A 17692-nucleotide genomic window follows, 5' to 3' on the forward strand; every position below is an offset into this window, starting at 1 on the left:
CTCCAGAGCTGCGCTCACTATTCTGCTGGTACAGTCACTGTGTACATACATTACATTACTTATCCTGTATTATACTCCAGAGCTGCGCTCACTATTCTGCTGGTACAGTCACTGTGTACATACATTACATTACTTATCCTGTATTATACCCCAGAGCTGCGCTCACTATTCTGCTGGTACAGTCACTGTGTACATACATTACATTACTTATCCTGTATTATATTCCAGAGCTGCGCTCACTATTCTGCTGGTGCAGTCACTGTGTACATACATTACATTACTTATCCTGTATTATACTCCAGAGCTGCGCTCACTATTCTGCTGGTGCAGTCACTGTGTACATACATTACATTACTTATCCTGTATTATACTCCAGAGCTGCGCTCACTATTCTGCTGGTACAGTCACTGTGTACATACATTACATTACTTATCCTGTATTATACCCCAGAGCTGCGCTCACTATTCTGCTGGTACAGTCACTGTGTACATACATTACATTACTTATCCTGTATTATACCCCAGAGCTGCGCTCACTATTCTGCTGGTACAGTCACTGTGTACATACATTACATTACTTATCCTGTATTATACTCCAGAGCTGCACTCACTATTCTGCTGGTGCAGTCACTGTGTACATACATTACATTACTTATCCTGTATTATACTCCAGAGCTGCGCTCACTATTCTGCTGGTACAGTCACTGTGTACATACATTACATTACTTATCCTGTATTATACCCCAGAGCTGCGCTCACTATTCTGCTGGTACAGTCACTGTGTACATACATTACATTACTTATCCTGTATTATACTCCAGAGCTGCGCTCACTATTCTGCTGGTGCAGTCACTGTGTACATACATTACATTACTTATCCTGTATTATACTCCAGAGCTGCGCTCACTATTCTGCTGGTACAGTCGCTGTGTACATACATTACATTACTTATCCTGTATTATACTCCAGAGCTGCACTCACTATTCTGCTGGTGCAGTCACTGTGTACATACATTACATTACTTATCCTGTATTATATTCCAGAGCTGCGCTCACTATTCTGCTGGTGCAGTCACTGTGTACATACATTACATTACTTATCCTGTATTATACTCCAGAGCTGCGCTCACTATTCTGCTGGTGCAGTCACTGTGTACATACATTACATTACTTATCCTGTATTATACTCCAGAGCTGCGCTCACTATTCTGCTGGTACAGTCACTGTGTACATACATTACATTACTTATCCTGTATTATACCCCAGAGCTGTGCTCACTATTCTGCTGGTACAGTCACTGTGTACATACATTACATTACTTATCCTGTATTATACTCCAGAGCTGCACTCACTATTCTGCTGGTACAGTCACTGTGTACATACATTACATTACTTATCCTGTATTATACTCCAGAGCTGCGCTCACTATTCTGCTGGTGCAGTCACTGTGTACATACATTACATTACTTATCCTGTATTATACCTCAGAGCTGCGCTCACTATTCTGCTGGTACAGTCACTGTGTACATACATTACATTACTTATCCTGTATTATACTCCAGAGCTGCACTCACTATTCTGCTGGTGCAGTCACTGTGTACATACATTACATTACTTATCCTGTATTATACTCCAGAGCTGCGCTCACTATTCTGCTGGTACATGTTAGTTGGCCACTTGCTGCCCTCTAGTGTCGGGGTTGTCTCTCTGTTATATATATTACACTCACCTCCAGTTCCACAGATCGGTTGAAGTTCCTGGTCAGCGTTTCTTTGATTATTTCGGTGATGTTCTCGATATTTGATCCTCGTGAGAGAACTAGTGAAATAGAAATACAGGAGATGGTTAATTCTGCAGGCTACAGGACGGTGAGACCCCGGACACCATTAAGTTCCCCCCACACATCAGCGACATGTTCTGACTATAAGTTCTGAGGACCCCTCACTGCCCCTCTTCAGATATTCCGTATCCAATAAAAAACAGCAGAATTGAGAGTGCAGCTCTGAAGGACCAGTATAACCCTTGAAGGAAGGAACAATCGTCTACTCACCCACAGTCACCAGATAAGGTTCTGGGTTGGAGACATCACACAAGAAACTTGGCCTTGTGGTGGTCACGGTTGTTGTAGCTGTGAGTCCGGAAGGAGGGGTGATGGGCGCAGACAGGGTGGATGTCGGTGTCGTCGATCCAGGAGTGACAATGTTGTTGGTGGTCGCCTGTGCGGTGGTCGGACCTCGCGTGTGAAGGGTGACAGCGGCCGGCGTGGAAGAACTTGGCATAGAAGAGGTGCCTATAGCAGTGACAGGTTGGGTGGAGGAAGTAGTGTATGTAGTCGGGGTATACGGAGTAGTCGGGGTATACAGAGTAGTCGGGGTATACGGAGTAGTCGGGGTATACGGAGTAGTCGGGGTATACGGAGTAGTCGGGGTATACGGAGTAGTCGGGGTATACGGAGTAGTCGGGGTATACGGAGTAGTCGGGGTATACGGAGTAGTCGGGGTATACGGAGTAGTCGGGGTATACGGAGTAGTCGGGGTGTACGGAGTAGTCGGGGTGTACGGAGTAGTCGGGGTATACGGAGTAGTCGGGGTATACGGAGTAGTCGGGGTATACGGAGTAGTCGGGGTATACGGAGTAGTCGGGGTATACGGAGTAGTCGGGGTATACAGAGTAGTCGGGGTATACGGAGTAGTCAGAGTGTATGGAGTAGTCAGAGTATACGGAGTCGTCGGAGGGATGACTACAATCATGCTTGGCTCAGAACTAGAAGAGAACGTCGCGCTCACTGTAGATGTTGGATTTATGGATTGTTGGACTGACGTGGCAGGAAAATCTATCGTAGATTCCAAACTGACCGGGGTGGAGGACACGGGGGGCATGGCGGGGGCCGGGGTAAGAGTAACTGTGGGTGGTATCAAAGTAGTATATGACAGCGATGAGGTATAGACCCCTGAGGCATCTGACTCCAGAGGTAATGTCATCAGTGGAACCAGGGTAAGTGACGAGGTCGGAAGAACTTCCTCAACCAAAGCACTGCTGGCAGGATCCAAACCATAGGAAGAGGTGGAGAAGGCAGATGTGGTGGCATTCAGTGCAGGAGACAAGAGTGAAGGCAGCAGAGAGGTAGCACCAGTGACAGTACTTGAGGTATAGAGGACGCTCGACGCCATGATGGTGGACATCACCTCCCAAATCTCAGAAGAGATAGAAGAACTGCTCTCCATCCAGTCAACGCTCAACCATGGAGTAAAGGAAAATGGTGCGGTGGGATTCAAGGTGGTCCAGGGCATGACCTCCATGCTAGTGGTCTCCAGTATAGACGTAGAGTATATCTCCAGCAGGGAACTGGATATGGATTCTGTAGATGAATCCTGAGGTTCGAAGGCTGACACAGGACTGGACACCAAAGACGGTGAGGAAGAAACTTCTTCCACCAGTGAAGAAAACAAGGTGCTCGGCTCTGGGGTGGAAACGGACAAGAAGTAACTGGAGTCAACGAGCGAAACCTCCACGGACTCCGCAGGAGAGGACACGGTTTGAGTGAAGTACATGCCAGAGTCAATAGGAACAAATGCGGGAGCTTCAGCCGTGTTCATGGGCTCATAACTGGAACTGTCCAGAAGGTGAGGGGTGGATATTGCTAGAGTAGAAAAAGTTGTCTCAAGATGGACTGAGGGCCTAGAAGAGACGAGCAGTGAAGGCATTAATGTCGTCTCTACCAAAGAAACCCAATGGGTCTCCATGTCTGGAGTCTGAGCTGGAAACATAGAGGTCACTTGGACTTCTGCAGAAGACTCCATGATGTTGGTGAAATCCACAGAAGAGTCCGTAAGAGCTGAAGAAATGAGGGTCAGAGGAGAGGACAAGACAAGGTCAACAGCTTCAACCGTAGACACGTCCTGACTGCTGAGGACACCGGTGGGATCTCCAGGAAAGCCTGAGGGTTTAACGGTGATGGTTTCTATATAGTCCTCCGACCACCACTGAGTGTACAGGACATCTGTGGTCGCCGACATCTCAGCCACAGCAGAAGGCACTGAACTTTGGAGTGAACTAAAAGTGCTTTCCGGGACGGACATCACTGGAGTTTTGGCAACATCAGAAGTCTCAACGTTGGAGGTTTCGTGTGATAGAGAAGTGAAGGGTAAAGTCTCGGCAGGGCTGGTGGTGGAATCCTGCGCCGTGACCCTAAACCCTAGACTTGAGAAGACACTATAGAGCGGGGATTTGGCCGCCATGCTGGTAACCTCCTGTGTGACGCTCATACTTGGCAGGTATATACTATCCACAGTGGTGAGTGGCCAGTGCATGGTGGAGGCCTCAGGTAGGTATACGCTATCTACAGGAGTAACCGGCCACGGCGTGGGGGAGGCCTCTGCGGTCTGAGATGCCACCAATGAACCTTCTATGGAGGAGTCAACAAGTGAACCTGTAGCGAGGGGCTCGGACCTGGCACTGTCCACGGCAACACTCAAGGTGACAACTTCTCCATATTCACTGGACAATGGAAACGTCTCTGTAGGCCACGAAGTTTGGGTGATGAGACCAATAGACTCAAGTGGTGGAACAGTCATCGCTTCATCCATAAGACCAAGGGATTGGTGAGGAACGATCTCTACACTAGTGTCCAGGGGACCAGGAGACGTGACCAGAAAAGGAGCAAATGGTGAAGCAACGTCAGAGTGGCCACCAAACATCTCAGAGGGCTCAGCTGTCACGGAGTCTTGTAGACCGGGAGTGACCGATAACAAGGGCGGCGTCTGAGCCGAAAGACTCTGGATGATGAAGGAGCCATCTTGTATGGAGGCGTCACTGGGAGAAGGCCAGGTGGTCCTTGTGGGCTCTATGGTGAGGGCGGACTCCGGGAGCGGAGGCGCAATGCTTTCTGAAGGAGCTGGAACTTCTAAGGAAACCGTTACTGGAAAGACGTCTTCCGCTTCTTCTTCTAGGACTGATCCATTTCTGGTTAGGTTGGAGGTCTCGTCCACTTTTAGGAACAGCGGGCCAAAATGAACAACTGTAAGAAGAAAAACAGACAATGAGAACAAAATCCAAAAACTCAGAAAAACATCCTAATAATGTGTAAGAAATCCAGAATATCACAAGGGACGCGGACTTAAAGGGGGGTCCCACTGATCATGTGTCTCCCCGATCTACAGGATAAGGGTCAGGTGACCATAGGGGGCGCCATCACAAGGACAGGGGGGGGGGGGAGGCGTAATACCAGCAGACGGGGGGGGGGGGGGGGGTAATACCAGCAGACGGGGGTGTAACATGTCACTTATAATACAGGCCGGGGATAAATCTGGTGATTCGGGGCGGCCGTAACATCACAGCGCGGTTCCCTCGCCCGTCTCTATTCTGGCCCACATAAAGTTCTTCCTTTAGGTCGGTGAGTTCTGGGCGTTTTTTGGGCGCAGCAGACGTGACCCCTCAGAAGACATTCCTGGAATTTATCCCTGGAGCTTTCTAGTAAGTCTCACTGCCTGAGCGCCGGCCGCCGCTGTACGCCGCCGCTGTACGCCGCCACTACACCACACGAGAACATTTGGGATTTCCACCAGACGACCTTTTATTTTTGGAAATTGATCAGTGTGAGGATAAAGCGCCAGGGGGGGGCACATTAATATTCAGCGCGACCGTCTCCTGGATACCGTCTCCCCCCAGGGGCCACATCTCGGGGTCTGATGTGCCGCAGCAGCAGCGAGTGCCCGCGTCACCTTGAGCCGAAGAAAATCCTGACAAGAAATTCGCCAGACTGCAGAATATTCCGGAGACGCCGGCGATCAAGAAACCGCAGCGTCACCTGAACGGAGAGGTCGGCGATGACGAAACGTAACCACGTGCCGCAATGTTACAGTACACCAGACATCGCCATAGGTGCGGCGGGATTATCGGGTGTCTATAAGACTTATTATATCTCACAAGACGTCTAGAAGACGGGGCGTGGCCAAGAGAAGTCTGGAAATACGCTGTGGGTGGGGCCAATGCGGTTAATACGAAATCTCAGGATCTAAATCCCATCAGATTCACGTCCGAGTCCTAACGGCGACAAAAACCCCACCCCCCACGGGAATATCTGACCGCGCCAATTCCGAGCACAAAGCCGCTTATATGGACGCGTCTCGCCGCCTTCCAAGTGCTATGTTACTGTCGGAACTGATGGCGGCCAAACCGTGAATCGCCACCGACCGGAGAGATGTCAGAACGTATTTCCGTAAAATTAGGATTTTCTTCTATTTTTACACAAATCTAGTAAAATTTTAGCAAATTCGTGCCCGAGGGAGGGAGGGGGAGGGGCTTCCATAGATGATATGGCGTAATATTCATAAATATGGCGTTGGCTCCTCCCCCATTTGAAAAAAAAGCCTGTCGGATAAACGCCACGTGCGACAATTGGCGATACGGTTTTGATATAAATGAGATCTTCCCCTCCCCCCTATAATCTATATGGGACACTTAACCCCTGAGCTCCCGGCATGGATTACCCCGGCCAGGTCTCTATGGAGAGGGTCAGGTTTCGGTGGGTGGGTGGGGGGGATATTATTTTACCCGCAGCGACAGGTGGCAGGTGAGCGGATCGCGCGGACAATCCGATTTCTTATTCTCCTGGGTGCAGCCGAGCATTGTGTCCGCAACAAAGCCCCCGAGCAGGGGGAGGGGCAGATGGCAGACGGGGCGAACCTTCCCCTACAGCCCCCCCCATCCTGATACTTTTCATTTTGATCGTCTTAAAGGGCCACACACCGCATAGGACCACCCCATGGACTGTGGATAGGGAGGGATACCGGCCCTTTAAGTCTACGCTACTGATATCCCCATCATGAGATTCGCAACGTCCTCATCACAATCTGATTATTTATGAAGCGACGTCTTCGTGTTACAAGGTGCCGCCGCCGCCGCTTCGTCGCTTTCCTGATTTTAAATTTCAATCTCGCAGGCGTCCGTCTCGGGGAAGGCGGTCGGGCGTCATCGCGAGGCGCGTGTGATTAGAGATGTGGAAATGTCACAGCCCCGACTGACGGGACGGTCCGAGGCGGCCGCAGACGACGTCTTAAAGGTGCAGTACGCAGGAAACACGGAGGCCTCAGCCATGTGTCCCTCTATACAACGCGCCACATCAGTCTGCGTCACCTCAGCGGACACTACGGGGTTAAGAAAGAAAAAAACGGACCAAAAATAAAAGGTAAAATTAAATATCGCTAAATCAAAGCCGATCGTCCGCAAACCGCGCAGCGAAACGCCAAATCCACGAAAATAAAGAAAAACGACTTTAGTGAACACAGGACGATCCGAGAAATGATCCCGAGACAGGAAATCTCCAGTCACCTCCAGAGCTGCGCTCACAACTCTGCTCAAGTCACATCCAGATCTGCAGTCACAATAGGACAGGTGAAGACAGAAACCTCCTATGGGGGGGGCACAAAGCTGTGTGATGGGTGCAGAGCCCCGGGGCCCCCCATTACCCCCGCCTGCTCGCTCAGGGCCCCTTCATGCACTTCCCCCGTTACACCCGGCAGGTGGACGCATCTCAGCGCATTTTCTGCTCCTCGTATCAAGAATAAAAGACGTTTCGTCAGCAGTTGTGCCCCCCCCCCAATATGTACAGAACGGGGGAGGGGCAACCCCTGCAGCGCAGCGCTATGTCTCATCCGGTTTGTAAGAAGAGTCACCGAGCGGAGAGAACAGCCCGCCATCCGCATTAGGTCGGAAGATTCCCTGGAGCCAGCGCTCAGCTCGTGTACTCGCCATCCAACCGCACGTGCGCCAAAGGGAGCGAATGTTACTGCGCACATCACATCCGCAACGTCCCCCCCCCCCAAAAAATATATCACACCTACTGTATACTGAGTACGGCATATCTGTATATATGCACAGTACTACTTCTCTATCCTGTATATATGGACAGTGCACAGTACTACTTCTCTATCCTGTATATATGGACAGTGCACAGTACTACTTCTCTATCCTGTATATATGGACAGTGCACAGTACTACATCTCTTCTCCTGTATATATAGACAGTGCACAGTACTACTTCTCCTGTATATATGGACAGTGCACAGTACTACTTCTCTTCTCCTGTATATATGGACAGTGCACAGTACTACTTCTCCTGTATATATGGACAGTGCACAGTACTACTTCTCTATCCTGTATATATGGCCAGTGCACAGTACTACTTCTCTATCCTGTATATATGGACAGTGCACAGTACTACTTCTCTATCCTGTATATATGGACAGTGCACAGTACTACTTCTCTATCCTGTATATATGGACAGTGCACAGTACCACTTCTCTTCTCCTGTATATATGGCCAGTGCACAGTACTACTTCTCTTCTCCTGTATATATGGACAGTGCACAGTACTACTTCTCTATCCTGTATATATGGACAGTGCACAGTACTACTTCTCTATCCTGTATATATGGCCAGTGCACAGTACTACTTCTCTTCTCCTGTATATATGGACAGTGCACAGTACTACTTCTCTATTCTGTATATATGGCCAGTGCACAGTACTACTTCTCTTCTCCTGTATATATGGACAGTGCACAGTACTACTTCTCTTCTCCTGTATATATGGACAGTGCACAGTACTACTTCTCTATCCTGTATATATGGACAGTGCACAGTACTACTTCTCTATCCTGTATATATGGACAGTGCACAGTACTACTTCTCTATCCTGTATATATGGACAGTGCACAGTACTACTTCTCTATCCTGTATATATGGACAGTGCACAGTACTACTTCTCTATCCTGTATATAAGGCCAGTGCACAGTACTACTTCTCTTCTCCTGTATATATGGACAGTGCACAGTACTACTTCTCTTCTCCTGTATATATGGACAGTGCACAGTACTACTTCTCTTCTCCTGTATATACGGACAGTGCACAGTACTACTTCTCTTACACTGTATATACGGACAGTGCACAGTACTACTTCTCTAGTCCTGTATATACGGACAGTGCACAGTACTACTTCTCCTGTATATATGGACAGTGCACAGTACCACTTCTCTCCTGTACATACGGACAGTGCACAGTACTACTTCTCCTGTATATATGGACAGTGCACAGTACCACTTCTCTCCTGTACATACGGACAGTGCACAGTACTACTTCTCCTGTATATATGGACAGTGCACAGTACCACTTCTCTCCTGTACATACGGACAGTGCACAGTACTACTTCTCCTGTATATATGGACAGTGCACAGTACTACTTCTCTTCTCCTGTATATATGGACAGTGCACAGTACTACTTCTCTAGTCTTGTATATATGGACAGTGCACAGTACTACTTCTCCTGTATATATGGACAGTGCACAGTACTACTTCTCCTATATATATGGACAGTGCACAGTACTACTTCTCCTGTATATATGGACAGTGCACAGTACTACTTCTCTAGTCCTGTATATATGGACAGTGCACAGTACTACTTCTCTATCCTGTATATATGGACAGTGCACAGTACTACTTCTCTTCTCCTGTATATACGGACAGTGCACAGTACTACTTCTCTAGTCCTGTATATATGGACAGTGCACAGTACTACTTCTCTTCTCCTGTATATATGGACAGTGCACAGTACTACTTCTCTAGTCCTGTATATATGGACAGTGCACAGTACTACTTCTCTATCCTGTATATATGGACAGTGCACAGTACTACTTCTCCTGTATATATGGACAGTGCACAGTACAACTTCTCTATCCTGTATATATGGACAGTGCACAGTACTACTTCTCTAGTCTTGTATATATGGACAGTGCACAGTACAACTTCTCTATCCTGTATATATGGACAGTGCACAGTACTACTTCTCTATCCTGTATATATGGACAGTGCACAGTACTACTTCTCTATCCTGTATATATGGACAGTGCACAGTACTACTTCTCCTGTATATATGGACAGTGCACAGTACCACATCTCTTCCCCTGTATATATGGACAGTGCACAGCACTACTTCTCCTGTATATATGGACAGTGCACAGTACTACTTCTCCTGTATATATGGACAGTGCACAGTACTACTTCTCCTGTATATATGGACGGTGCACAGTACAACTTCTCTATCCTGTATATATGGACAGTGCACAGTACTACTTCTCTATCCTGTATATATGGACAGTGCACAGTACTACTTCTCTTCTCCTGTATATATGGACGGTGCACAGTACAACTTCTCTATCCTGTATATATGGACAGTGCACAGTACTACTTCTCTATCCTGTATATATGGACAGTGCACAGTACTACTTCTCTATCCTGTATATATGGACAGTGCACAGTACTACTTCTCCTGTATATATGGACAGTGCACAGTACCACATCTCTTCCCCTGTATATATGGACAGTGCACAGTACTACTTCTCCTGTATATATGGACAGTGCACAGTACTACTTCTCCTGTATATATGGACAGTGCACAGTACTACTTCTCCTGTATATATGGACAGTGCACAGTACTACTTCTCTTCTCCTGTATATATGGACAGTGCACAGTACTACTTCTCTTCTCCTGTATATATGGACAGTGCACAGTACTACTTCTCTTCCCCTGTATATATGGACAGTGCACAGTACTACTTCTCTATCCTGTATATATGGACAGTGCACAGTATTACTTCTCTTCTCCTGTATATATGGACAGTGCACAGTACTACTTCTCTTCCCCTGTATATATGGACAGTGCACAGTACTACTTCTCTATCCTGTATATATGGACAGTGCACAGTATTACTTCTCTTCTCCTGTATATATGGACAGTGCACAGTACTACTTCTCTTCTCCTGTATATATGGACAGTGCACAGTACTACTTCTCTATCCTGTATATATGGACAGTGCACAGTACTACTTCTCCTGTATATATGGACAGTGCACAGTACTACTTCCCCTGTATATATGGACAGTGCACAGTACTACTTCTCTAGTCTTGTATATATGGACAGTGCACAGTACTACTTCTCCTATATATATGGACAGTGCACAGTACTACTTCTCTATCCTGTATATATGGACAGTGCACAGTACTACTTCTCTATCCTGTATATATGGACAGTGCACAGTACTACTTCTCCTGTATATATGGACAGTGCACAGTACTACTTCTCCTATATATATGGACAGTGCACAGTACTACTTCTCTATCCTGTATATATGGACAGTGCACAGTACTACTTCTCTATCCTGTATATATGGACAGTGCACAGTACTACTTCTCCTGTATATATGGACAGTGCACAGTACAACTTCTCTATCCTGTATATATGGACAGTGCACAGTACAACTTCTCTATCCTGTATATATGGACAGTGCACAGTACTACTTCTCTATCCTGTATATATGGACAGTGCACAGTACTACTTCTCTTCTCCTGTATATATGGACAGTGCACAGTACAACTTCTCTATCCTGTATATATGGACAGTGCACAGTACTACTTCTCTATCCTGTATATATGGACAGTGCACAGTACTACTTCTCCTGTATATATGGACAGTGCACAGTACTACTTCTCCTGTATATATGGACAGTGCACAGTACAACTTCTCTATCCTGTATATATGGACAGTGCACAGTACTACTTCTCCTGTATATATGGACAGTGCACAGTACAACTTCTCTATCCTGTATATATGGACAGTGCACAGTATTACTTCTCTTCTCCTGTATATATGGACAGTGCACAGTACTACTTCTCTTCCCCTGTATATATGGACAGTGCACAGTACTACTTCTCTATCCTGTATATATGGACAGTGCACAGTATTACTTCTCTTCTCCTGTATATATGGACAGTGCACAGTACTACTTCTCTTCTCCTGTATATATGGACAGTGCACAGTACTACTTCTCTATCCTGTATATATGGACAGTGCACAGTACTACTTCTCCTGTATATATGGACAGTGCACAGTACTACTTCCCCTGTATATATGGACAGTGCACAGTACTACTTCTCTAGTCTTGTATATATGGACAGTGCACAGTACTACTTCTCTTCCCCTGTATATATGGACAGTGCACAGTACTACTTCTCCTATATATATGGACAGTGCACAGTACTACTTCTCTATCCTGTATATATGGACAGTGCACAGTACTACTTCTCTATCCTGTATATATGGACAGTGCACAGTACTACTTCTCCTGTATATATGGACAGTGCACAGTACAACTTCTCTATCCTGTATATATGGACAGTGCACAGTACAACTTCTCTATCCTGTATATATGGACAGTGCACAGTACTACTTCTCTATCCTGTATATATGGACAGTGCACAGTACTACTTCTCTATCCTGTATATATGGACAGTGCACAGTACTACTTCTCTTCTCCTGTATATATGGACAGTGCACAGTACAACTTCTCTATCCTGTATATATGGACAGTGCACAGTACTACTTCTCTATCCTGTATATATGGACAGTGCACAGTACTACTTCTCCTGTATATATGGACAGTGCACAGTACTACTTCTCCTGTATATATGGACAGTGCACAGTACTACTTCTCCTGTATATATGGACAGTGCACAGTACTACTTCTCCTGTATATATGGACAGTGCACAGTACTACTTCTCCTGTATATATGGACAGTGCACAGTACTACTTCTCTAGTCTTGTATATATGGACAGTGCACAGTACTACTTCTCTTCTCCTGTATATATGGACAGTGCACAGTACTACTTCTCTATCCTGTATATATGGACAGTGCACAGTACTACTTCTCCTGTATATATGGACAGTGCACAGTACTACTTCTCCTGTATATATGGACAGTGCACAGTACTACTTCTCTTCCCCTGTATATATGGACAGTGCACAGTATTACTTCTCTTCTCCTGTATATATGGACAGTGCACAGTACTACTTCTCTAGTCTTGTATACATGGACAGTGCACAGTACTACTTCTCTTCTCCTGTATATATGGACAGTGCACAGTACTACTTCTCTATCCTGTATATATGGACAGTGCACAGTACTACTTCTCCTGTATATATGGACAGTGCACAGTACTACTTCCCCTGTATATATGGACAGTGCACAGTACTACTTCTCTAGTCTTGTATATATGGACAGTGCACAGTACTACTTCTCTTCCCCTGTATATATGGACAGTGCACAGTACTACTTCTCCTATATATATGGACAGTGCACAGTACTACTTCTCTATCCTGTATATATGGACAGTGCACAGTACTACTTCTCTATCCTGTATATATGGACAGTGCACAGTACTACTTCTCTATCCTGTATATATGGACAGTGCACAGTACTACTTCTCCTGTATATATGGACAGTGCACAGTACAACTTCTCTATCCTGTATATATGGACAGTGCACAGTACTACTTCTCTAGTCTTGTATATATGGACAGTGCACAGTACAACTTCTCTATCCTGTATATATGGACAGTGCACAGTACTACTTCTCTATCCTGTATATATGGACAGTGCACAGTACTACTTCTCTTCTCCTGTATATATGGACAGTGCACAGTACAACTTCTCTATCCTGTATATATGGACAGTGTACAGTACTACTTCTCTATCCTGTATATATGGACAGTGCACAGTACTACTTCTCCTGTATATATGGACAGTGCACAGTACTACTTCTCCTGTATATATGGACAGTGCACAGTACTACTTCTCCTGTATATATGGACAGTGCACAGTACTACTTCTCCTGTATATATGGACAGTGCACAGTACCACTTCTCTTCCCCTGTATATATGGACAGTGCACAGTACTACTTCTCTAGTCTTGTATATATGGACAGTGCACAGTACTACTTCTCTTCTGTATATATGGACAGTGCACAGTACTACTTCTCTTGTCCTGTATATATGGACGGTGCACAGTACTACTTCTCTTCTCCTGTATATATGGACAGTGCACAGTACTACTTCTCTATCCTGTATATATGGACAGTGCACAGAACTACTTCTCTAGTCTTGTATATATGGACAGTGCACAGTACTACTTCTCTAGTCCTGTATATATGGACAGTGCACAGTACTACTTCTCTATCCTGTATATATGGACAGTGCACAGTACAACTTCTCTAGTCTTGTATATATGGACAGTGCACAGTACAACTTCTCTATCCTGTATATATGGACAGTGCACAGTACTACTTCTCTATCCTGTATATATAGACAGTGCACAGTACTACTTCTCTTCTCCTGTATATATGGACAGTGCACAGTACAACTTCTCTATCCTGTATATATGGACAGTGCACAGTACTACTTCTCTATCCTGTATATATGGACAGTGCACAGTACTACTTCTCCTGTATATATGGACAGTGCACAGTACTACTCCTGTATATATGGACAGTGCACAGTACCACTTCTCTAGTCTTGTATATATGGACAGTGCACAGTACTACTTCTCTATCCTGTATATATGGACAGTGCACAGTACTACTTCTCTTCTCCTGTATATATGGACAGTGCACAGTACTACTCCTGTATATATGGACAGTGCACAGTACCACTTCTCTAGTCCTGTATATATGGACAGTGCACAGTACTACTTCTCTAGTCTTGTATATATGGACAGTGCACAGTACTACTTCTCTTCTCCTGTATATATGGACAGTGCACAGTACTACTTCTCTTCTCCTGTATATATGGACAGTGCACAGTACTACTTCTCTATCCTGTATATATGGACAGTGCACAGTACTACTTCTCTAGTCCTGTATATATGGACAGTGCACAGTACTACTTCTCTATCCTGTATATATGGACAGTGCACAGTACTACTTCTCTATCCTGTATATATGGACAGTGCACAGTACTACTTCTCTTCTCCTGTATATATGGACAGTGCACAGTACTACTTCTCTATCCTGTATATATGGACAGTGCACAGTACTACTTCTCTATCCTGTATATATGGACAGTGCACAGTACTACTTCTCTTCTCCTGTATATATGGACAGTGCACAGTACAACTTCTCTATCCTGTATATATGGACAGTGCACAGTACTACTTCTCCTGTATATATGGACAGTGCACAGTACTACTTCTCCTGTATATATGGACAGTGCACAGTACTACTTCTCCTGTATATATGGACAGTGCACAGTACTACTTCTCCTGTATATATGGACAGTGCACAGTACCACTTCTCTTCCCCTGTATATATGGACAGTGCACAGTACTACTTCTCTAGTCTTGTATATATGGACAGTGCACAGTACTACTTCTCTATCCTGTATATATGGACAGTGCACAGAACTACTTCTCTAGTCTTGTATATATGGACAGTGCACAGTACTACTTCTCTATCCTGTATATATGGACAGTGCACAGAACTACTTCTCTAGTCTTGTATATATGGACAGTGCACAGTACTACTTCTCTTCTCCTGTATATATGGACAGTGCACAGTACAACTTCTCTATCCTGTATATATGGACAGTGCACAGTACTACTTCTCCTGTATATATGGACAGTGCACAGTACTATTTCTCCTGTATATATGGACAGTGCACAGTACTACTTCTCCTGTATATATGGACAGTGCACAGTACTACTTCTCCTGTAAATATGGACAGTGCACAGTACTACTTCTCTAGTCTTGTATATATGGACAGTGCACAGTACTACTTCTCTTCTCCTGTATATATGGACAGTGCACAGTACTACTTCTCCTGTATATATGGACAGTGCACAGTACTACTTCTCCTGTATATATGGACAGTGCACAGTACTACTTCTCCTGTATATATGGACAGTGCACAGTACTACTTCTCCTGTAAATATGGACAGTGCACAGTACTACTTCTCCTGTATATATGGACAGTGCACAGTACTACTTCTCCTGTATATATGGACAGTGCACAGTACTACTTCTCTTCCCCTGTATATATGGACAGTGCACAGTACTACTTCTCTAGTCTTGTATATATGGACAGTGCACAGTACTACTTCTCCTGTATATATGGACAGTGCAAAGTACCACTTCTCTAGTCCTGTATATATGGACAGCGCACAGTACTACTTCTCTAGTCCTGTATATATGGACAGTGCACAGTACTACTTCTCTTCTCCTGTATATATGGACAGTGCACAGTACCACTTCTCTATCCTGTATATATGGACAGTGCACAGTACTACTTCTCCTGTATATATGGACAGTGCACAGTACCACTTCTCTATCCTGTATATATGGACAGTGCACAGTACTACTTCTCCTGTATATATGGACAGCGCACAGTACTACTTCTCTAGTCCTGTATATATGGACAGTGCACAGTACTACTTCTCTTCTCCTGTATATATGGACAGTGCACAGTACCACTTCTCTATCCTGTATATATGGACAGTGCACAGTACTACTTCTCCTGTATATATGGACAGCGCACAGTACTACTTCTCTAGTCCTGTATATATGGACAGTGCACAGTACTACTTCTCTTCTCCTGTATATATGGACAGTGCACAGTACTACTTCTCTTCTCCTGTATATATGGACAGTGCACAGTACCACTTCTCTATCCTGTATATATGGACAGTGCACAGTACTACTTCTCTAGTCCTGTATATATGGACAGTGCACAGTACTACTTCTCTTCTCCTGTATATATGGACAGTGCACAGTACTACTTCTCTTCTCCTGTATATATGGACAGCGCACAGTACTACTTTTCTAGTCCTGTATATATGGACAGTGCACAATACTACTTCTCTTCTCCTGTATATATGGACAGTGCACAGTACCACTTCTCTATCCTGTATATATGGACAGTGCACAGTACCACTTCTCTATCCTGTATATATGGACAGCGCACAGTACTACTTCTCTAGTCCTGTATATATGGACAGTGCACAGTACTACTTCTCTTCTCCTATATATATATATACAGTGCACAGTACTACTTCTCTTCTCCTGTATATATGGACAGTGCACAGTACTACTTCTCTTCTCCTATATATATGGACAGTGCACAGTACTACTTCTCTATCCTGTATATATGGACAGTGCACAGTACTACTTCTCCTGTATATATGGACAGTGCACAGTACCACTTCTCTAGTCTTGTATATATGGACAGTGCACAGTACTACTTCTCTAGTCCTGTATATATGGACAGTGCACAGTACTACTTCTCCTGTATATATGGACAGTGCACAGTACTACTTCTCTATCCTGTATATATGGACAGTGCACAGTACTACTTCTCTATCCTGTATATATGGACAGTGCACAGTACTACTTCTCCTGTATATATGGTCAGTGCACAGTACTACTTCTCCTGTATATATGGACAGTGCACAGTACTACTTCTCCTGTATATATGGACAGTGCACAGTACTACTTCTCCTGTATATATGGACAGTGCACAGTACTACTTCTCTAGTCCTGTATATATGGACAGTGCACAGTACTACTTCTCTAGTCCTGTATATATGGACAGTGCACAGTACAACTTCTCTATCCTGTATATATGGACAGTGCACAGTACTACTTCTCTTCTCCTGTATATATGGACAGCGCACAGTACTACTTTTCTAGTCCTGTATATATGGACAGTGCACAATACTACTTCTCTTCTCCTGTATATATGGACAGTGCACAGTACCACTTCTCTATCCAGTATATATGGACAGTGCACAGTACCACTTCTCTATCCTGTATATATGG

The 17692-nt window shown here is 45.0% G+C and overlaps 1 protein-coding gene across 1 annotated transcript in view; it reads right to left on the bottom strand.

Moving 5' to 3' along the window:
• Positions 1-17692, bottom strand: part of LOC142204635 (uncharacterized) — a 96849-nt gene that overhangs the window by 65239 nt on the left and 13918 nt on the right. Inside the window, exons 2-3 of the mRNA XM_075275942.1 lie at positions 2049-5015; positions 1728-1816 (exon numbers count right to left, since the gene is read on the bottom strand). Of these exons, the coding sequence (XP_075132043.1) occupies positions 1728-1816; positions 2049-5015 (3056 nt within the window). The remainder of the gene's footprint in view (positions 1-1727; positions 1817-2048; positions 5016-17692) is intronic.

Source organism: Leptodactylus fuscus, chromosome 5, assembly GCF_031893055.1.
Source record: "Leptodactylus fuscus isolate aLepFus1 chromosome 5, aLepFus1.hap2, whole genome shotgun sequence".
In the NCBI taxonomy this organism is placed as follows: Eukaryota; Metazoa; Chordata; class Amphibia; order Anura; family Leptodactylidae; genus Leptodactylus; species Leptodactylus fuscus.